The sequence below is a fragment of the Podarcis erhardii genome, assembly GCF_964252035.2.
Source record: "Podarcis erhardii genome assembly, chromosome: 14".
Classification (NCBI taxonomy): Eukaryota; Metazoa; Chordata; class Lepidosauria; order Squamata; family Lacertidae; genus Podarcis; species Podarcis erhardii.
In genome coordinates, this window is record NC_138503.1 from 41,260,517 (window position 1) to 41,284,257 (window position 23,741).

The window sequence follows — 23,741 nt, forward strand, 5'->3', positions numbered from 1 at the left end:
GCAGGTCTTTGGGCAGATTTCCACTTTTCTGACCTTGGGTGCCAGACCTCTAGATATCCATATTTGGTCGATTCTTGTCCAAGTCAGTTGGGCTTCAGAGAAGAATGTTCCCTCTCTTCCCAGGGGGTTCTTAGTTCTCCAAATATCAATCCAGTCCATATTGTCAGCCATTTCAAAAAAGGTCTTTGGTAGTCTGCCGTCTTTTGTAACGTTTTGATTTTGTGACTTATCCATGTTTGTCGATACGACCCCATTCATATCTCCCATCATAATGATGTTGTTGTAGTCCAGATAGTCCAGCATGGACCACCAGGGTCTTGATTATATTTTCTTTTGGCCTTGGTTAAATACTCACTGTGTGGATGTTGGAGGCTACAAATAATCCAGCAAGACACTTCTGAGTTATCAACAGTCATTGCATTCCGTATCAATAAAACAGGGAAATAGAATAAGGTCCTCAAAGGTGAGCCAAGGTGAAAGAGGCTCAAGCAATTGCTTGAGGAGGCTGGAAGTGCTCTCTGGTCCTTCCCAACAAGATTTTGTGCGTAGCTTGGTTGGACCAGGATGCAAAATATGACCCTTCTCCCATACACAAGTAAGCAATGAGCCTGCCACTTGTGCCAATGTGTCCCTCAATAAAAACACCACCAGAAGTAATGAGACAGAGCTTCTTCTTCACCCAGGTGTAGTCCAGTGGCAGCCCAGCCCTCCAGATGTTGCTGAACTTCAACTGTTAGCATCAGCAAGCATGGCCAATGGTCAGGGGTGATGGGAGTTGTAGTTCAGCAACATCTGGAGGGCTGGGAATTCCTCACATCTGTGCTAGAAGATTGTGAGAAGGAACATAAGAAGTTGCCTTAAGTCAGGCTCAGACTATTTATCGATGGATAATAGCGGATGGTGGATTGGGATGATGGCACTCACTTGACTTTAGGTCCCCTGCATCCCTGCTGTGAGGGGGTGGGGTGGCGCAGTGCAAATGCATCTGCGCAGCCAATTCAGCACCTCTGCTGGTGCATGTGCCCTGCACTGACCTTGCTGCCACCTTGCCCCTCTCTCCCTCTGTTCTGGCACGCAGCAGCAGTGTGGCTAGTCAGAGGTTGGGTGAGAACCACTGCTTCACTCTGTCATCCACTGCTGTACATTGAGCACAGTATGGATTACCTCTGACTGCCAGTGGCTCTTGATGGTCTCGGGGAGAACTTTCCTCATCGCCTGGTTCCTGGCCTGATAAAACTCCTCTACAAAAGTAGAGAAAAAGGAGGCAGATTTGCACAAAGTGTTCATGTTCTAATTTGTATGCAAATTTAGAAATTATGGCTAAATTTGAAACTGAAATGCAGATCACTATAGTGGGGAAGACTGTGACCAGGTGTCCTGTGCTCTTGCTCAGTCTGTGGCTCAGGTGCTGACCGTTGATGATGGGCAACTTCAAAGCCCCTCTTGCTAACCTTCTGTTTTTAAAGAGATTTATACATTGTGCCTGGAAGGATAAATACCCACCATTTATTATGTGACAGTGGCTTTTTGGTGGGTTCTCCTCCCTCCCTCCATTCCTGGTTTTCTTTTTCTTTTTCTCTTCCGCCATCTTTGTTAAACTCACCATTAATTTTCTTCCCCCCCTCTCCTGCCATCTTTGTTAAGCCTGCCATTAACTTCCTTTTTAAAGGGTCCTCCTGCTCCCCCTTTTTAGGGTTGTTTGTCCTTAAACAAGCAAATAAGGATCTTTTTTAAAAAAATTTAAGACTATGACTTGGGGCTGTCCAATGAAGCTGAATGGAGGATAAAGCTATTAGTTGCTATGTTCTAACTACACTGACAGCTGCTGTGAGCTGCAGGTGGGCTGTTGTGCTTCTTCCCTACTTTCAGGCTTTCCACATTCATCTGGGTGGCCACTGTGAGAACAGGATGCTGGACTAGATGGGCCATTGGCCTGATCCGTCAGGTATCTTCTTATGTTCTTCCTGGAGACACCAGAGATTGAACCTAGGACCTTCTGTGTACAAAGGAGGGTCTCTTCCACTGAACTGTCATAGCAGGCCCCGGAAAGGCCCTGCAAGAGAGATACAGGCCATTAAAACTGACAAACACTGTGGTAGCTCAGTGCTCAGTTATGGGTGGTGATGCTAAAGGAGACTTAATGGCTTCCACAAGCTCCTCCTCTTCTGCCCCTTGTTTGGACAAATCCAAGCCTCCTAAAAAGGGGAGACATTGCGAAAGCTGAGAGGGCTGGTAGGGCATGCAATGGAAGCACCAAGGGCAGACCTTTATTCTCATCTTTTAAAAATAGTAAAAGTATATGGCAATTGATTTCCACCTAGAAGGCTTAAAAAGTGTTTTTTTTAATAATAGGAAAAGAAATCTAAACATTCAGTTGCTTTTTTTTTGCTAACGTAGCAGAGTTAAATGCAGACTATAAATAGTTTAAATAGTTTAAACCTCCCACTCCCCAGTTATCAGATGCATTTTTTTTAAAAAAGGATATATTGCACTTTGATGTATACAATCATGTTAACTCCTTCATCCACCTGCCATTAAGCAAAGTCCAAATGAATGATAAAACAGAGGTGTTACACCCCCCCCCAACTTTAAGAACTGTTCGAAGGTAAACTTTAGTTCATTTCCATTTACAAAGTGAAAAATGTAGAGAACTGGGAAGTTAAGGATAGGAAGTGGTAGGAGGAGAAAACCAATACTTCGTATAAAATTCAAGCTGATATGCTTGTGCGCTCTTTTCACTGGTCATTATTTTGACAATTAACATTACTTTCTGAGTTTTATTGCAACCAATGTTTTAATATATGAATTGCACAGTATCCAAATAGGGGGAAGGGGAACCCCCAGTGACAGCAATCTCCTCCTTCTCCTACACACAACCTGCAAGTTGTGGTGCAAACTCACATCTACACAAAAGATCTTTGACAGTTAAGGAGGGTAAGTTTGGTTGTCAGCACTGAATCGAGGCTAAAACCTGGCTTACAGGTGCCCTAGAATGGGGATCGTCAACGTGGTGCCCACCAAATATTGCTGTACTACCACTTCCATCGTTCCTTATCATTGCCATGCTGGCTGCAGCTGGTGGGAGTTTTGGTTCAACAACATCTGAAGGGCAACCCCTTGCCATGGGGAATGGTGGCGAGTCAAGTGACAACCCTGTGGCTAAGAAGCCATAGTAGCATTAAAATAGGATGGCCCAACTTGCCCAGGGGGTCCCCAAATCATGGGCTAGACCTGATCATAGCTGTGACTTCCATATAGGGTCAAGGCCCTTAGGGATATAGAATCTCAGTATCCACATACAACACGGGTGAGTCACCCTCCTTTGGTCTCCTATGAAGATATCAGGCAACTGCCCCGATTCTACACTTTGACCGCATGTGCAAATTTTCATGGTTCTCTCCTGGAAATGGGCCCTTCATGTAATTACAAGCTACAGTTTACCTGCATTTGTTTTCATGCTACAAATCTATACACCCCGCTTGTGCAATGCTCTCCCCAGAGAGGTTTGCCTGGCGCCTTCATTACATATCTTTAGGCGCCAGGCAATAACATTCCTCTTTGACCGGGCCTTTGGCTAATTAAACAATCAATGGCCTTTTAAACTGTGTGTTTGTGTTTGTTTGTTATTGTTTATGTTTGTTATTATGTGAATGCATTGTTTTATTTTTAGATTGAAAACCGCCCTGAGATCTTCAGATGAAGGGCGGTATTGAATAATAATTATAATAATAATAATTTATTATTTATACCCCGCCCATCTGGCTGGGCTTCCCCAGCCACTCTGGGCGGCTTCCAACAAAACATTAAAATACAATAATACATCATATATTAAATGCTTCCCTAAATTCAGTTAATTAATAATAATAATAATAATAATAATAATAATAATAATAATACACCTTTGCAAAAAGGTTGCAAATACATCCTTTCTTTATAGCTGCCGATTGGCAATGTGGACTCTGCATATCACACAGCCCCCAGCAATGCATTTCCACAACTCTTTGTCATGGGGTTCATATTCCTGTTCCTGAAAGCAACAGATGGAAGAACTGGGCTAGCAATGAACAAGGTGATTGAGACATGTGAGGAAACAATGCAGTCCAGTGTATGGAGGTCTGCTGAAATCCCACACCTACGATGGTGCTTAGCACACCAGGAGTTACATTCCCCGTACTATATGGCCAGAGTTAACTGACCAACGCAGTTATTCAGCAGCAAGCAGCGAAGTACACTTTCCCCTCAACCGTTTCCCAAACATCTCAGAAACTCTGGTGTCATTTGCCATATGCTTTTGAAGCTGGGCTTCTGAAGGACTTGCTTATTTAAAAATGTTCTAACCATACTGCCGAAAGAATGTGATTCTTTCTTGGTCATTGTTACGCTATGAGGTCTCTTGGATGTTACTTCCGAACCCCTTTTAGCGGGAGGGAGAGGTAACTCTGAAAGATGAATGATTTAATTCTGGAGCTCACAAAAAAACAAAAAGCACCCCATTCTCCATACATTCATGGTGTTGTTTTGTTTTTTTTTCAAATGTGTACAAATAACCATTAAGAGCCCACTCAAGAAAGTCTTGCTGTCTTCTCGGGCTTCTGTGAGATTTATTGTCTCCATATAGATCACAAAATAATTCAGCATCGCCCAGGGATCAAAGCACCTAGTGAGCTTCAATATGGAATTTTCAAAAAAGGTTCTTTAAAAAAAAAGATGCTCAAATATGTTATTTTTGTTCTCTGCTCAAGAAATCCCTTCCTTGCTCTTGGCCCAATGTGCTCAACTATTCCATGAAACACAGCACTTGTACTGAAAAGGATAAGTTACAGCTCTCATGTTGCCTTGTGGGCCACAGGATGGCTTCTTCCAGTTCTGTGTCATTCCTCCAGAGAACCTAAAAAGACACACTGAGCCACCATACAAATCAATACTTTGCAGTTGGATCGCTTCTTGTCTTCAACATTGGAATAATCCATGTGGTAGGACTCTATGACAATTTGTAAACAAAAAACAACAACCAAGCGAGGGCAGATAATGTAAATAACCCCATCAAATATATATTTATATATGTATATATATAGAGAGAAAATGTTCAGTACAGGTGTATGCTTGGTTAGAACATAAGTTCATTCAGGTACACTTCACAGTGGCTTATTATCACCAACAATGTTCCATGGCATCAGTGCTCAGACATCTAATTGCCACTTCTGAAAGCCTCTTTTTTCAAGGCCCTGTAAGAGATGTAGCCCGCTTCGCTGCCTCTTTCTGTCTCCCCGATATCAAAGGCTCCTGTTAACAGTTCTAGCCAACTCTCCTGACTCTGGGAGAGAAATTAAATCCAACAGCCACTCTTAGCAGTGACCATTGCTCCTCCGGCAGTTGCAGCCCATTGACGTAACCACTTGAAAAGAACTTTCCTCCACTGGGAAACCTTTTGGGTGACGATCATGGCGATATCTTTATAGGCTTTCCATTCTTATCGTATTGGTAAACCAGCATTTTGATACAGTGGGAGTTGGCTGGAGATATCCAGGGACTGCTAGTTATGGAAAAGTTATGGTTTGTGTAGAATTGGACAGGTTGCTTCTGGCACTTAAAGAAAGCCTTGAGGGTTGTGGCTGCCATTGTGCGGAAGCGCTTGCTGATGAAACAGTACAGGAAAAAATTGATGGCCGTGTTCAGGAGCGCCAGCATGTTGGCAACATCTGAGACAATGTGGACTGACCAGCTGTTGTGTATTGGCGAGACGTAAAGGTGATAGAGGATCATGATAATCCTGGGCGCCCAAAGGATGGCGAATATGGAGGTGATGGTAAACAAGATGGCGGTGGTTTTCCCAGTGGAATAGCCTCTCAGGCGGAAATTGCACTTCTGGCGAAGCTTGCACACGATGATGGAATTTAAGATGAAGAAGATGGAGCAGGGCACCAAGTAGACCGTGAAGCAATGGATCCAGATGAGGATGTGATGGACCAGTGTGCTTGTGTAGTCTTCTTTCCAAATATTGGGCCACCAGTAGTAAGGGATGCTGGTCAGAAAGCAAATGATATAAACGCTGACAATGACTTTCCGAGTGCGGGCTGGGTAAGAAACCGTGTGATACTTGAGAGGGTGGCAGACAGCAATGTAGCGGTCAATGGTCAGCGGCACAGTAATCCAAATGGACGTGTGGATGGACGAAAATTCCAAGACCTCAATGATTTTGTCCAGGACCTCTGGCATTTGCTTTTTCAAGATGAAGTCTTCCAATAAAAAGTCAACAAAGACAATGAAGAAGAGCACCAGCAGGTCAGCGGCTGCCAGAGCCAAAAGGTAATTGTAGGAGGACTTCTGCCTGCGTGCCACCAGCTGGGACAAAATGATGACGGTCAAAATGTTAGCTGAAGGGAGGGAGAGAGATAGGAGAGTTTTGTTAGCTTTACAGGAGAAATGGAGGCTGGTCCAATGGAACAGATGAGGTTCTGCCTGCCCCCCCCAGTCTGCCCTCAGCCCCCACCTGCCTGCCCATGAGTCCTTTTCCAAGCAGAGGTTGGCATCCCTAATTTCAGGGATGGGGTCTGATGTAAAGAGATTTGGAATAAAACATGGACGCACTTGTCTACGAATCAAAATCAGAGAAGAGGAAACGGGTGCCCTCCAGATGTTGCTGAACTGCAATCTCCATCATCTTTGATCATGCTGGCAGGGGCTGATGGGAGTTGTAGTCCAACAACAATGGGAGGGCCACAGGTTTCCTAATCTCAGTGTTGGAAGATGAGGAGATGTGTTTCATGGATCCAGGACATGGTCCTTCAGAACACGCTCTTTAATTGAGCCCTGATTTAATTCCATCCTCCCCGCAAAACGTGCTGGCTCAGCCTCATGCAAAGCTCTACCCACCCACACTTGCCGAAGCCCATTTAATTAGTGCATGAACAAAAGCACAGAGGTTTGGTTTACCAACAGCACACGCTGCCAAGTATTGACATTTTTATATGTGTACAGCAATTAGTACTTCTGCGGAGCTAAATGCGCCACATTTAATGTTAAACTCCAGATCGTGCTGATTGGCCTTGAAAAGGCAATCAAGAATAATTAGGAGGATTCCTCTGAATAAGAAGCAAGGGAAATGATGGAAGCAACAGAAATGATGTGCTTATATGCACCTTCTAGTGAAAGCTTGAATGCATATTATTTGCCACTTATGGCCTGACATTTACCGCTCTTCCTCTTAGATTTCGAAATGCCGCTTTAAGCTTCATTTCCCAGAAATATAGTCCATAATATATTTTGGATAGTTGTTTCTCCATCAGTCTGCATGTCTCTATGCATTTGGATGCCTCTTGAGATGTTCCCAAGATGGAGCTTGCTTTCTGCTGCTCCAGAGGGTAGGAGCTGAACCAATAGAGTCAATTTACAAGAAAGGAGATTCCAATTAAACATTAGTAAGAACTTTCTGATGGCAAGAGCTGTTCAGCGGTGGAACAGACTCCCTCAGAAGGTGGTGGACTCTCCTTCATTGGAGGTTTTTGAACAGAGGTTGGGTGGCCCTCTGTCCACGATGCTTTAGCTGTGATTCCTGCACTGTAAGGGGTTGGACTATATGACCCTTGGTGTATCTTACAACTCTCCACTTCTATGATTCCATCGTTAAGCTTCTTGCTCACTGTTACATCAGAAGCAGCTCCTACTCAGCTTTGAAAATGGGTTTTTGGTGCTTAAATGGATTGTGAGATACAGTGGTAACTCGGGTTACAGACACTTCAGGTTATGTGTTTTCGGGTTGCGCACCACGCCGAACCCAGAAATACCAGAACAGGTTACTTCTGGGTTTTGGTGCTCACGCATGCACAGAAACACTAAATTGTGCTTTGTGCATGTGCAGAAGTGCCGAATAGCGATCCGTGTGTGCACAGATGCGGCACTGTGGGTTGCGAACGTGCCTCCTGCATGGATCACGTTCGCAACCTGAGGTTCCACTGTAATTTGCCAATAAAAAGCTGCATGTATTGGTAGCTGAGCACCATCGCTTTGCTAAAGGAAATCCTTTCGATTGCTGCTCATAATCCGTCTCTCAACACTCAAGCTAACACATTTTTGCTATTAGATCTGCTTGGTCTAATAGCTACCACCGGGCAGAATTGTAGCTGCCTGTTTCTTAACAGAGATGGGGAGATGAGATTGTATGGACCTTTGGGTGCAAACTGAACCAAATTTCTCCCCCATCCCAACCCAACTTCCAAGGGGGCTCAGGCAGGCCTCATCCCTGGACTGATGTTTTGTAGACTGATTTTAACTGGAATGAATTTATTTGTTGAATTAATAGCTCACCTTTTTCTGCAAACCCAAGGTGGTACACCTGCTTCTCCCCCTCCTCATTTAACCCCCCACAACAACCCAGTGAGGTAGGTTAGGCTGAGAGGCAATGACTGGATCAAGGTCACCAGTGAACATCATGGCCAAGTTGGGATTTGAACCCTGGTCTGCCACTCTAACCACTACACCACACTGCCTCCACACTGCTGAAATTGTTTTTTTTTTTTCCATGACTGTGCTTGGTGAATTGTGGTGGTTTTTGTGTGTGTGTTGGTTATTGTTAAAGTTGGCGTTAAGTTTTAAACTGTGCTTTTTTTGTTTCATTAAAGTGTGTTACATTTGCCACTTGGTGAGAAAAGTCTTCTGAAAAGCTAGATAAACATCTATAAAACAAATAGATAAAACAAATAAGCCCAGAGACTTGTCATTAAGATAAGGGAGAGATAAGGCTCGCTAGAATTCAGGGTATAAGCTTCTTGCACTAACTCTTCTGCATTAGGCCTGGAGATCCATTTTAGCTCAATCCAGGTCCACAGACACTATAAAAGAAAACATTTTTTAAAATAAAAAAATACAGTCACAATATATTCATTTTTAGATGTGTCTTATTGGTGATTCTGATATAGCTGGCTTTGTAGTTTGCCACGGGTTTCTTTAACTATTGAAGAAGCCAACAAAAAGCAAGCAAGTAAATCAGTATATAGAACCACAAAGTTAATATACCAACTCTGTGCTCGGCATACTTCTGGATCTCCTGTCTCAGCCAAACCTGACCATGGACTGCTCTGACCTTGCCTCTTGCCTGACACTTGCTGCAAACTCCACTAACTTGGGCCCTGACCCTGACCTGCAGGAGACAATTTCGGGATAGGTGGGCAAGTAGTCTAACCTGGGGCAAAGATGCCTCTTACGTTCCATCAAAGGAAGTTGTGTGAACCCTAATTGTCTAACCTGGAACAAGGCAGCCTCTTATATTTCTGTCTCTGACATCACCTTGCCAACAAAGGTCCGTATAGTGAAAGCTATGGTTTTCACAGTAGTGATGTATGGAAGTGAGAGCTGGACCATCAAGAAGGCTGATTGCCGAAGAATTGATGCTTTTGAATTATGGTGCTGGAGGAGACTCTTGAGAGTCCCATGGACTGCAAGAAGATCAAACCTCTCCATTCTTCAGGAAATCAGCCCTGAGTGCTCACTGGAAGGACAGATCCTGAAGCTGAGGCTCCAATACTTTGGCCACCTCATGAGAAGAGAAGACTCCCTGGAAAAGACCCTGATGTTGGGAAAGATGGAGGGCACAAGGAGAAGGGGACGACAGAAGACGAGATGGTTGGACAGTGTTCTCGAAGCTACCAGCATGAGTTTGACCAAACTGTGGGAGGCAGTGGAAGACAGGAGTGCCTGGCGTGCTCTGGTCCATGGGGTCACGAAGAGTCGGACACGACTAAACGACTAAACAACAACATGAATTTAGTGAGATCCCTAGGCAAAGATGGCTGTTTATCCTGTTGTCCCAAGAAGTCTGTGATCTTTTGCAATCCCTTCTGAGGCATCAATCCTCACCAAGCAAAGTAAGCCCATGTTTTCAGAATGGCTGCTGCCTGCCAGAGGCAAATGTCAGTGTGACTCTCTTGAAATACCATGAATTTCAGGTATGAGCTATTGCCTGGTCTTGTTCTCCTCACTCTGCAATCGAGTGTGTGATGCATGCCCTCTAAGGATGAACGCAGGCAGACTGTTGGCAGATAGCCGGCAGTTTCCTCCACTCATCAAAAGGAACAGAGAGCACTCCTTAGTTGCATTTTTGTTCTGCAAATGGAAATGATGCACCTTTCTCCCACCAATCATGTGCAGATAGTAAGTGGCAAGTCTGAGATGCACGAGAGCTGCCTGTTTCCTATTGTCTGAGTGAAGAAGAAGAGTGCCTGGAGACCGTTGGTATTTTGCAAGAGGAATTCAAGTGCATGCTGGAAAGTTAGGTCTGTGCAATTAAAGTGGGTCAAACCAGTCTTGTCACCCTAGCACAACAAATCCCCTTTGAGAAGCAAGCCAATGGAGCTTTTTGCAGATAGGGAAATGCATTGAGAAGTGTGGGGTGAAAGATGCATATATGCCCCACAAACAAATCAGAATGTATTTTCAATAAAGGATATAGTCTACAGAGGCCATCACAGTTTAAGGAGGATGTTGACAAGCAGGAACGTCTGCAGAGGAGGGCGAACGAGATGATCAAGGGTCTGGAAACCAAGCCTTATGAGGAATGGTTGAAGGAGCTGGGTATATTTAGCCTGGAAAAGAGGAGAACTGGGAGGAGATATGATAGCTATCTTCAAATATCTAAAAGGTTGTCACATGGAAGATAGAGCAAGTTTGTTTTCTGCTGCTCTGGAGGGTAGGACCTGAAACAATGGCTCCGAAGGACAAGAAAGGAGATTCCGACTAAATGTTAGGAAGAGCTTTCTGGTGGTAAGAGCTGTTCAACAGTGGTTAGATGCAGCAATGTGTCAGTTTTGGTTTCTCTCGGTTTCTCATTTTCCCAATGAATCCATGTATTTAGACAGACCATCAGGGCAGCTAACTATTTGAAGTTAATTGCTAGGGCTTCATGTAGAATTGCTTTCACAGAACAAAGCCCTAGTGTTATGCCCTCTGCCTTTCTTGATGGCTGCTATAAGAAATTACTCTGCGTTCTGCAAAACAGCAATAGAGGAGTATATTACCCGGTGTTCTTTTTCTAAAGCTCGCCATGAAGAAAAAAAATCTGTCTGAGTGTAGCCACAATAAGAATTGTGTTACACCAAGTGAGTTCATGTGGGTTTTTTTTTGTTTTTTTGTTTGCTGTAAAACCATGTTACTTTGTGTGTTTCTCTGTTTTTGTTGGCAGTCAGGAAATTAAGAGCCAGATTTGTGGTTCAATTCTGTACGGTTGTTATTGTTGTTATGCCTTATAGCTAAACAATTAAAATTACTACTACAACATTTTTCCAATATTAAATCCAGCTTTTCCACATCAGTTTGCATTTTTTTCTTTAAAAAAGCAAGCCCCCATGAAAATTCATCAGCATTTAAAGCAAATATTTCTCCTCATATACACAGTTTTTGTATGTCATTTTGCCTAATTGATACATACTTTTGCAAAGCAATCTCCCCTAATATATTGCATTTTTAAAGTGCATATAAGCATATATATGCATACTTAACCCAAGCACATGCAATTTTTTGACAGCTCAGTGAGAGATTTGCATTGCAAAATCCCAAGAAGTGTGAATTCTGGAGGACTGGGGTGTTTTGAGTTTACATATTGCCAGGACAAGTTAGGAAGGTTCACCTTTAAAGGTGAACTGAACAGAATTTCTCCTCTGCCCTCACCTCCCTGGAAGCTTTGTGCAAGCAAATCAGGATAAATGCTCAATAAGCAGGCCATCTAGAACTGTGATACTCAAAGTCCTGGCCTGCAGACCAGTGCTGGTCCAAAGGCCATTGGGTGCTAGTCTGCAGCGACTCCACCACAGCCCAGTTGGGGTGGGACAATTCAGGGACCAAATGTAGCACCAGTCCCTGGCACACTGGTAATATTTTTTTTGCCCTCAGATAGTTTGAGAAGCACTGATCTAGCGGAGTCCTAGCTTCATTCTCTGTTGCAGCTTGAGCATCTCATACAAAAGAGGGGAGGGCTTTTGTTGTTAATTGATGAGCTTGCCATGCGGATATATAACAGTGCCCGAGGCAAGGGAAGGAAAAAGTTGGCTGCCAAACAACTGACTCATCCAACCTGTCCTCCATCCCTGATCCAAGTCCCGAGGTCATCTTTCCTTTCCCAAGTTGGATCACAATCCATCACTGTTTGCAGCAAAACCTTGCACCAAACAATGCCTTTTAGAACATTGGGGGAGGGGGTGTTTGTGTGCAATCTATGTAGGTTCTGTTAATCAGATAGACCTGCAATAGGGCAAAAAAAAAATTCAGCTATGCTGCTAACCATTCCTTCTGTTTCCAATGCCCAGGCATGGAAGCTAAAGGTCACTAAAGCACAAGAGGCAGGGATGAACTGATTTGGGGGAACCTCAGTTTTGGCAGACATGCAATTTTATTTCAAGGAGGGAAATGCTTAAAGTAGGAAAATTCTAAAACAACCCAGTGAAGACCATTGAAATTTGCCGAGACAGCAAGCCCTCCATATGTGCTACTGCACTCAGATCCTACTCATGAGCTTTCAATAGACACTATGAGAACACAATGCTGGACTCTATGGACCTTTGGCCTGATCCATTAGGCTCTTCTAATGTTCTTACCTCATCCAGGGATGTGGACCTCCAGCAACCAACATGGCCAGTGGCCACATTATGTAAACTGTAGACAAAGGATGTCTGGCAGGCCAAAGGATCGATATCAACTACCTGCTCAATGCAGGGATGTTGGAACAACAGCATCCCAGAAGCTGCCCCATCTCTGCTTAAATACCTCCAGCAAAGAAGAGCCCACCACCTCCTTAGGCAGTCCATACCACCGTTGAACAGTTCTTACAGTTAGGAACCTCCTACTAACGTTTAGCCAAAATCTTCTCCTTGCAGCCCCCACCTGTTGGCTCTAATCCTGCACTCTGAGCAACACAGAGGTGCATGGAGAAGAAGTCTGCTTCCTCCATGTGACAGCCTTTCAGATATTTGAAGGCATCTGGTGTGTCTCCCCTTAAGCCTTCTCTTCTCCAGGTTCAACAAACCCATCTCATTTGAACGATCCTCATGGGGATTACTTCCCATGAGCACATTCTGTCCATCCATGTGCTGCTACCATGCAGTGCGAGGAATCCAGGCATGCCTGTTGGACATAAGACTTCCTCAAGGTTGTTATTACTGTGCAAAATGGCTGTACTTCCAATATCATGTGCCGCGCTCATTTCAGCAGCTGGTGATCACTGCTCTGACCTTGGCTTAGCAAAACAATCAGCGGACACCTCCTTGCAGAAACTCAAAGCTCGAGACCACAGGCTACTTCCAAGTTGTGCCCAATGTGCTGCTGTTTCCCTGCTGCCTGAAATTAAACAGCATCTGCCGCCACAGCTCTTCCACCCCCTGGAAATTGTATTTTAAACAGTGGCAGCTTAGCAGACACTCTTGCCAGACTCATGGTATTGACCAGGGCTAAGTGTCTTTAATGCATACTCCTTCCTGCCACCTGCTACTTTTTTAACCTCCCTCCGAGCCATTTTTATGGATCTTTTACCCTTGCAACAAAAATAGACACTATCTCACTTTAACCACATAAGCCGTCATTTGTCCTTCTTTCTGAGCCTCAGAGCATTATCATTTTGGCACAATTTTCACAAGCCCTGCTTGATGTGAAGGAAAAATAAATTGCTTTTCAATATCTGTCAGTCCTGCAACCCAAGGCTTCTGCTCTTCTCTGACAGGCAGAAATTCATCAGGCAAAGCTTTCCCCATCACTGACCTCCATTCTGGCTGCCACACAGAGAAAGCAGACAGAGAGAAACATTAGCATCCTCTCTCTTTCATCCCCTATATACTGGTGGTGAACTCATTATCCAAGTGCCTATATACTGCCACATTTACACCATATATTTAAAGGATGATGGCACCACTTTAAACAGTCATGGATTCCTCCAAGGAATTCTGGGAGCTGTAGTTTGTTTAAAACATGAGAAGAGCCCTGGTGGATCTGGCTAATGGCCCATTCAGTCCAGCATCCTGTTCTCACAGGAGCCAACCACAAGCAGGACCTGAGCACAAGAACTCTCTCCTTCCTTGAGGTTTCTAGCAACTGGCATTCAGAAGCATTACTGCCTCTGATGAACATAGTCATCATGGCTAGTAGCCATTGTCTTCCATATATTTGTCTAATCTCTCTATACAGTGGTACCTCAGGTTACATACACTTCAGGTTACATATGCTTGAGGTTACATACGCTTCAGGTTACAGATTCCGCTAACCCAGAAATAGTGCTTCAGGTTAAGAACTTTGCTTCAGGATGAGAAGAGAAATTGTGCTCTGGCGGCGCGGCAGCAGCAGGAGGCCCCATTAGCTAAAGTGGTGCTTCAGGTTAAGAACAGTTTCAGGTTAAGTACGGACCTCCGGAACGAATTAAGTACTTAACCCAAGGTACCACTGTATTTGTCTTACTTGGAGACGCTAGGGATTGAGTTTGGTGCTTTTGGCATGCATGTGAGATGTTCTACCGCTGAGCTACGGCCCCTTTCATACAGTGAGACAATCTCCAAATGCACATTGAAATCTACGTCCAAGATTTCCAGCTTCCCAATTTAAGGGTGGTGGAGAGAGGCTTTGGCTGTTGCTGTGTGTGACTGGAAGCCAGAAACCTTTCGCCGATGCAGATCACCCAGCAATTTACTAGCCGGACCAGATCTACCATCTGCCCACCCCTGCCTTAGCCCACCCCTGTTCCCCAGCACATCTGCACAAACCCTCCCTGCCAATAACTCAGCAGCTCAAGCCGTCCTTGTCTTATCGCAAGTCTGAAATGAAACCCTCACATTTCTTCCATGCTCAGCATACTGTACATGTACAGCCGTGGAGGCTAGCAATGGAAACCCTGTCCTCAGATGACATTCCCGAATCGAGGCTGTGGAAGTGCATGCAGCAAAGGCACCGGCGTTGTTGTGTGTGGGATCCTTGTGGTCTCTTTTGATCACTTCGTTAGCCATGCCCTTGCTCCTAATTGAATGAATTCAGCCTCTGCAGAAATACAGGCCACCCATGTTGTCCAAGGAGAGGGAGCATGTGTGTTTGTGTGTACATGTGTATCACGCAGAGAGGTACTTGCACACCCCTTCTGACTCTAGCCCATGAGAGCTTAAAGGTAAAGGTAAAGGGACCCCTGACCATTAGGTCCAGTCGTAGCCGACTCTGGGGTTGCAGCGCTCATCTCGCTTTATTGGCCGAGGGAGCCGGCGTACAGCTTCCGGGTCATGTGGCCAGCATGACTAAGCCGCTTCTGGTGAACCAGAGCAGCGCACGGAAATGCCGTTTACCTTCCTGCTGGAGCGGTACCTATTTATCTACTTGCACTTTGACATGCTTTCAAACTGCTAGGTTGGCAGGAGCAGGGACCGAGCAACGGGAGCTCACCCCGTCGTGGGGATTCGAACCGCCGACCTTCTGATCGGCAAGTCCTAGGCTCTGTGGTTTAACCCCCAGCGCCAACCATGTCTTAAGCCACAATAAAGCTGCTGTTCCTTCAGAAGAACTACCTAGCCGATATTTGCAGTGGTAAGAAACAAAGGGGGAATTCTTCAGCCATTTCCCCCAAGCCTTACTAGAGTGGGAGGCCTGTAGCTCAGTGCCAGGGCGTCTGCCTTGTATTCTGAAGGTCCCAGATTTAATTCCTGGCATCTACAGATAGGGCTGGGAATGCATTTTGCCTGAAACCCTGCTGTAGAGTTGCAGTGCAGACTGGTCCATTGGGGAAAGCAGGGAACTGCCCCACAAACCCCAGCCAGCTCTTACTTGTCTGCCTTCTCACCTGCAACCATTCCAGCGGGTGGTTGTTGCTGTCAGCTTCCTCCTCCCTAGTCCTTAGTTTTGCTGCTGCAGAATTCAGCAGAGAGGAGGATGGGGATAACACTAGAATTTGCTGGCTCAATCTATCATTGGCTCTGGCTCCCCCTCCTGTTTGGGCTCCCTGCCTTTCGCCCTGCCAGCCCCAGTGGGCACCAGCCACCACTGCCATGTTAGATGGACACAATGGCCAGCCTCAATATAAGGCAGTTTCCTATGTTCCTTGTCACCCAGCTCTTTTCAGGAAGATACAGATGGTGTGTCTGATTGCTTTCTATTAACTTCCTGTGCTTAGCTTCTTAAGGTGGACTTGATCAATTCTGTCAACAGCTACCCTGGCTCCTGTGTGAGAGGAGACCCAAGAGGCAGACCTAACCCTCCCCTTTTGTAGGAGGTTCTCCTTCCCTGCCCCCAGCCTCAGATACTGAAGAAAAAAGATGCTCTATTATAGCCAGAGCGAATTTGCTAGGTGGACATATCCATTCTACTTTCCTCTCCCCCTCTAGGAATATTTCATCTGAATTCTTGGCATACAATTCCAGATGGGAAAGGAGGGAGGTGGAGAGAGAGAGAGAGAGGGAGGCAGGGAAGGAGGGAGAGAGAGGGAGAGGGGGCATACTTAATATTTCAGTGTATATACGCAGAGTAACAACGGCATGATTAACTACTCAGCAATGCAGAATTTGCAATGCCGGCTTCCAAAATGAGCTATTGCAGCTTAAGAGCCAATAAAGTATTGTTTGCAACAGCAGCGCTTCCACATTGAGCGAAGGATTTGTAAGTCAGTAAGCAGAGCCGTCATCCTTGCATTTCAATGATATGCTGTTAGGCATGGGCGAGCATCTCCTATATATCTTTATCTATTAATCATTGACAAATAAAGATGATGCAAACGACACGGTGCATCCAAAGCCTTGCTTGCCCAGCCAGATCAATATGCAGCAGATTTTCTTTCTATAATGAATGGTGTTTTAAAAACACATCATTTAGCTACTCTGGAAGGTCTGGCTGCGCTTGACATAATGAAATCCTCTCCAGATCCACGAAACAGGCAGAGAACAAGAGTAACCTTGATGATCTTGAAAACCCACCAGCAGTGCAGCTAGCTAATTGTAAACTCTGGATTTAATGGTCCTGTAAGTGTGTCTGTGAAGGGGGGGGAGGGAGGCACTTTAGAGAGTGTATATCATTTCTGAGAGGGAGTTGTTAATTAAGCCTCCTCAAAATCTTCAGGACTTGGTCTAGCTGCTAAGGTTGGCTGTCTAGTCTGCTTCAGTTGCAGCAGAAGCAGCTGTTAGAGTGCCTGTGCTCTGGTGTATGTCTACTGGCTGATGTGGTCCATTGCTGGGAATCCCCCCCAACCCCCCCTCAGTTAACAATGCCCCTCCTGTTGGTTCCTTTGCAAAGGTCCCTCAAGGTCACCTCCCTTCCACTGGGTATCTCTAGACCAGTTTAACCTTTAGGGACCAATTTCTTAATCTCTTACCATATATCTGCATGGTAGTCATGCTCCTGTTGTGACCCACCTTAGATCAGGTCCTGACCCAACCTGACTAGTCGAACCTGCAACAAAATGTTGCAGCTTGGAGTCCTCCTGGCCATTGCTCGAGCCAGGCAGCCATGCTCCCTCCCACAATACTCCCTTTCCTGCCCATTTTTTTTTTTTACCTGCACCCCAAATAGTTAGCATTCTGTGGTCACCAGGGAAGGGTGTAGCTCAGTGGTGGAGCATCTGCTTGGCATGAAGAAGGTCTTAGGTTCAATCCCCAGCTCCTCCATGGAGGGGCTGGGAGCCTCTGCTGCTGAAACCCTGCCAGTCAGTGTAGCATGTAGTTAGCTAGATGAAACTGTCTTCTGACTCAATATAAGGCGGCTGTATTCCTATAAAAAATGCCTGTCAGTTGGGAATGGGTGAATCTGTCTGTTCTGGTTTCTCTCAGTGCCTCATTTCCCCAATCTTAACATCATCATCATTATCATTTCGCCACCCTTCACTCTAAGGTCCCAGGGTGGGTTACAACATCGGAACACAACATTAAAAATAGTTTAAAACAACTTAAAGGTAAAGGTAAAGGGACCCCTGACCATTAGGTCCAGTCACGGACAACTCTGGGGTTGTAGCACTCATCTCACTTTATTGGCTGAGGGAGCCGGCGTACAGCTTCCAGGTCATGTGGCCAGCATGACTAAGCCGCTTCTGGTGAACCAGAGCAGCGCACGGAAACACTGTTTACCTTCCCGTCGGAGTGGTACCTATTTATCTACTTGCACTTTGACGTGCTTTCGAACTGCTAGGTGGGCAGTAGCAGGGACCGAGCAACAGGAGCTCACCCCGCCGACCTTCTGATCAGCAAGCTCTAGGCTCTGTGGTTTAGACATCACAGATATTAGCTGAGTTACACATCATTCTCTGAATCCCCTTGGGGGTGGGAGAGAAAGTCCTTGTGAAAATTTATCAGCATTTCAGTATGGATTTTTGCCTAATACACGCATTTTTACATGTTATTTTCATGACTGTGTTGAAAGTTGGATACTTTATCTCAGTGGATGCATGTTTTGTACACATTACTTGACAGGAGAACCGCGCTGGAAAAATTAAGAGAAGAACGGGTTTCTAAGGATGGCTGCGTTTAGCTTCTTTCACTGTTTCAGAAAGTGTGAGTTTGGGAGGTTAGCCTTTAAATAAGCTCTTCCCTACCCTACCTCCCCTGGGAGCTGCATACCCTGATGGAAGGCAGAAGAAAGGAACACGCCAGGAATCTCACAAAGCTTTCAAAAGGTTGGGTCCCAAATATCTGAAAGGTCATTTCCATCCCTTCTGATCTTCTCAGGTGTTAAGAGGGGGTCTCTTTTGGTATTTCTGCCACCCTCAGTATTGTAGGGAAGGGTGGTCTGGGAGAGGACATTTTTCTGTGGCAGCTCCTATACTGTGGAACTCCTTCCTTATAGAGATGTGTTGGGAAAGCATTGCACAGCTTTCCCAACACACACCTCCTTACCTTAGCCTCTGACAGTCGACGAGTTTTGATTTGTGGGATCCCGCTTCTCTTGTCAAATTCATACCACCCTGTTCCATTTGGAAAACTTTTGCCTCCTCCATCATCATAATGGTTTTATCTGTTTTTTATAACTGCGTATTGCTTCATTGTTGTAAGCCGCTCTGGGATTTTATGGCAAAGAGTGGTTAAGAAGTCTTACTAAAAAGCAAAATCAAAATCCAGAACAACCCATTTAGGCTGCAATCCTATATCTGCTTACCTGAGAGCAAGCCTCATTGAACTCAATTGGACTGGACATAGAATCATAGAATAATAGTTGGATCATCTGGTCCAACCTCCTGAAATGCAGGACTCTTTTGCCCAATATGGGGCTCGAACCCACAAGCCTTAGATTACGAGTCCCATGCTCAACCAACTGAGCTATCATGTATAGGACTGTGCTCTTAATGTTACTTAATTGAACTGGAGGACAGGGTTGGGAGGGAAAGTATGATGTACATAGAAAAAGAAAAGGGCACCCCCCATATGGGAAGCTCTTTCACGGCAGGTATGCAGTGATTTTAAGGAATCACTATTTTTTTCTTTCAGAAGGAAGACATTCTGCATTTTGCAACCCCCATGAAATGTCTGGAAGTTTACTGGTTGAGTTATAACTCTGAAGCTGGTTAATGCAGGTTAACTGTATGAATTTTAGCTTCTGCGGCTGTTGAATTGCACTTTTTACCAGCATGGTTTTTTTTGTTGTTGTTTTTTAAAAAAGCAGACCACCAGATCTTATTAAAATGATCTGGTTATAAAATCCACCGGGGTGGCAAATGGATGATGTGATTTTTCTGAAGCTCTAATCCTATTTTGTCCACAATATGAGTGGAGAGGCAGCACAGAGTAGTGGCTAAAGGGCTGGACTTGCCCTGAAGAGGCTTGCAAGTGGAATTCTATCCATATCTGACTGAGAAGTAAAGCCCATTGAGTTGAATAGGACTTACCTCCCAGGAAAGTGTGTAGATAGGATTGCAGCCTTGGGCTCTAATCTCCCCTCTGCAACAAAACACACTGAGTGACCTTGGGCCGGCCACTCTTCACTTTTAACCTACCTCACAGGGTTGTTGTGAGAATGAAAAGGGGGAAGGTTATCAAGGAGCTTGCTGAGTGATGTGGCTGAAATGTTTTGCCAGTTCTCCATAGTGGCTCATTTTCACACTGAACACCTCTGTCCTAACAAGGCTAATTCTCTCTAGAGCATTAATCCACTTGGTTTACTTAAGAAATGAAAACCTCTAAGTGCAATTGGCCAGGGAGGAAGCTGGGTGTGGTTATTCAGTAGAGAGGAAGTTCTGCCAAAACTTAAAAGCACCCTGTATATATATTCCTTCTTGCTGTTTATTATTTATTTTATTTATTAAATTTATATACTGCCCTTAATTTGAGGCTCACAGGGCAGTTTGCAGTAGAATAAGCCATTTCACTACAATTTCACACATACAAGACCTTAACCCTGGGATTCTAAGGCTTCAAAGCCCCTGCGGTTGTGCTCAGAGAAGACTTCGCTCTCTAAAGAATTATCTTAATGGTTCACAAGTAATGAGGCTCACCTGCGAAGGTTGTCTTGGAGGTCTGCATTTCTAATTTTCACAGGTATTATGAGCAGTATTATCGTTCTCTCCCCCTTACCCCATATTTCCCTTGCATCTGCCAAGCATTTTTTTTTAAAAAAAACCCCAACAACTGTCTCTGGCAGACGGAGTTGATGCATTTGAACCGTGAGCCAGAAAAGTGTTCTCTCAAAGCAGTCATTGCTGTGTCAGCACCACGGACAGCTCATTTGTTGGGAGGCAAAAACAGCATGCCAGGAAACCTGTAAGCACGCACAGGCTGTAATTGTGGGCGAGATCTGCCCCCATTGACTTATGCGAATCACTCTGTATAAAAGTGTGCTGCAAGCCACCTTAGTCTTGTCGGGACATGGTTTGGAAGGCATTGGATGGGGACGGGGAGTTCTTAACAAAAGAAGGACTAGACAAATTCACGGAGGTAACGAGCCTATCAATGGCTATAAAGTCACGACGGTGGCTAAACAAAACCTCCAGCTTCAGGGGAAGTCTATCACTGAACACCAGTTCCTGCGGGATTAACAGCAAGAAAGGGCTGCTTCTTTGATGCCCTGCTTCCCAGAGGCATCTGGTTCAAAGCAGGAGGCTAGACCAGATTGGCTTTTGATCGGAGGCAGGATGAAGCACTTACCAATAAGACTTGCTAAACCCCAACTTCGCAGAGTTAACACACCTCACCTGCCCCAGACTCTCCTTTTTCTCTCCCACTCCATCCTACCTTGTCTGTCTGTTGTTGGCTCCCCAGTGGGGATTTACTGAGGGGTCTCCCCAAGTCTCAGACCTGGCACCTATACTTGAACCCCAGCAGAGTCCTTCTTCATGGAAACCAGCCACTGTGTCCTCTGCACAGGGAATGTGACCCCTCCCCCCAAAACCTTTTTTTTTTTGCAGACCACCTCCTGGCCCCCTGCCCCACACACCCTTAAAGAGTCACCATAGTTGTTGTGGGGTTGGGTAGAGGAAAGCCATTGGTCACGGAGGAACTTTAAGCAAGGCGCCAAGTTTTGATGGGCTGCCATCGAATCGCTCCCTCTCTAGAGTGGTCCAGGGAGCGTCCTGGGGCTTGGACCAGCCTCCCCGCTTCCCGCCCCTATCTCTTTCCTTCTCCCCCATTAAGTGATGCCTTACCTGGTAGCCCCAGGCAAAGAAGCAAGCTGTAGTAGACGACAGGTATGTATCCTAAGCCACAGCCGTGCAGAGAGCCATTGTGCATGTGGATGTAATCTTGCTCCATTGGACGTGCACCTCCCGGGTCCCCTCGCAGCGCTCAGGAAGGATGGAGGGCAGAATCAGCCTCCCAGACCCCACGCTCTGCATCCCAGCATCAGCCGCGGGAGAGAGCCGGCAGCAGCACCTGTCGCGGGGAAGACGCTGGGCAGTCTCTCCGCCAGTCGCTGGAGGAGGGAGCAGCAGTAGCGGCGACGGCAGCACATGGTCTTCCTAGCCGGTGTAAGGGGAGGGTAGAGGAGGAGGAGGAGAAGGAGGAGGGATCTTCTTTTTTCCTGCAGCTGCCTGTCGCGCAAAGGGTTAAGGCGCTTATCATTAGTTTCCCCAGGCAGCGCAATGCTGGCTGGCGCTGCCCACCTTCGAATTACATACAGATAAACACACACACACACACACACACACACACACACACACACAGTCTTCCCGGTCTGTCCTCGGGGTCCTAAGGACCACCCATTCCAGGCAGTCTCTTTGGATGGGTGGAAGCGTTGGTGCTTCTCATCCCCGCCATGGAATCGTGGAATTGGACTTCACACCCCAAAAGGCCACCTAGTTCAACTCCCCTGCAATGCAGGGAACCACAACTGACAGATGACCATCCAACTTCTGCTTAAAAAGCTCCAATGAAGGAGACGTCACCGCCTTCCACTACTAAGAGCAACTGCCCCCTGATCTACCTTCCTTCGTTCCTTCCTTGATAGCCCCCTCAGCTACTGTTTCTAGAAGGAAGGAAGCAGAAGTCAGATCTAGCAAATCAAAAAGGGTCTTCAATTTGCATGTTTTGTTGTTGTTGAAGGGATCCCCACAAAGGAGTGAGGCAGCAGGGAGGCGGCTGAAGGGCATGGTGCCAGTCGAACACTGTTGGCAATGCACCCACAGCAGGCTGGCATCTGGGCCGCCCCTCCCCTCCTTCTCATCTTCCTTGTAAGTGGCCGGAAGTCACCCACCAGGAAGCTAATGCTGTGGCTCTCCATCCCCAGCTGAGGCACTTCTGTCCCGGAGAGTAGCTGCCAGTCAGTGTAGACAGTACTGAGTATTGAGCTAGACAAGTGTAAGGTGGCTTCTCATGTTCCACACTGTCTCCTTTGTGGTCTTTGCTATTGTTTTACAAAGGAATCGGCTCTAGGCTTATACCAAACCAGAATATTTGTTCACCTAACCCAGTTGCCTCTTCACTGACTGGCAGCAGCTGCCCAAGATCTAAGGCACATAATGGGGACACAAGGAACTGAATCTGAATCTGAATGCAACCTGGCATTCTACCCTGATCTGTGAACTAGTCCTATCAAATACGTTGAGGGGATAGGAGTCCATGTATGGCAATAAACTGAACACGTGATCAAAGCAGAGAGGTAATTTTTTCAAAAGGGAAAGGAAAACTTTTAACTTACTGTGCTCCCTGTGAGTTATGGGCATCTTCCCTAACTCTTGGGAGGAAATTTCTCGTTCCATCTCAGCCGAGTGGAGTTGCTCATATTTCAGCAGTGAAATATGCTGGAGCCAAAGAGCGGGGAGAATTAAGGACCTGTTCCCCTTTTCATTTTTTTTTGGGGGGGGCGACCCACTGGGATGTTGCCAGATTAATCGCCTCATCCTCAGCCCACTTTGAATCATAACCTTGAAAGGTGGTAAATCCTTAAACAGGCCTTCTGCTTGTGTACTTTTAGAATCATCAGTGTTGTGGCCAGCAGTGGCTCATTAAACATTTTTTTTGTTTGGTTTTTTGGGGGTGGAATTTCTCCCTTTGGTGATGATGATTATTATGATGATACAACAACAACAACAACAACAACAACATACTGCCCATCTGACCGGGTTGCCTCAGCCACTCTGGATGGCTCCCAACAAAATATTGAAAACACAGTAAAACATTAACCATTAAAAACTTCCTTGAACAGCAGCAGCGGGAGGGGAAAGTTTGTACATGGTGACATCAGGACCTGCCTGCTACATTGGTGACTTTCACATAGGAACCCTCCTTTAAAAAAATAGGTACTGTATCTCCTTGACTTTCCCATGGGCTTGCGGTAGAGTTGTGCAACGTCTATGCTTGGGTGATCCGTCACCGTCAATCTCAAGGGTG

General features: G+C 45.7%; 3 protein-coding genes across 3 annotated transcripts in view; 1 reads left to right on the forward strand and 2 right to left on the reverse strand.

Moving 5' to 3' along the window:
* UMOD (uromodulin) overlaps window positions 1-23,741 on the reverse strand; it is a 293,482-nt gene that overhangs the window by 186,737 nt on the left and 83,004 nt on the right. The gene's annotated exons all lie outside the window — the stretch shown is intronic.
* The window catches only part of LOC309329170 (acyl-coenzyme A synthetase ACSM5, mitochondrial-like), a 267,701-nt gene that overhangs the window by 101,441 nt on the left and 142,519 nt on the right, over window positions 1-23,741 (forward strand). The window lies entirely within an intron of this gene.
* On the reverse strand, window positions 3,861-21,999 carry GPR139 (G protein-coupled receptor 139). The gene is made up of 2 exons (XM_081840220.1): window positions 21,560-21,999; window positions 3,861-6,374 (listed from the first exon to the last, which is right to left on the reverse strand). The coding sequence occupies exons 1-2, from the start codon at window positions 21,663-21,665 to the stop codon at window positions 5,440-5,442; spliced, it is 1,041 nt and encodes a 346-aa protein (XP_081696346.1). The 5' UTR covers window positions 21,666-21,999; the 3' UTR covers window positions 3,861-5,439.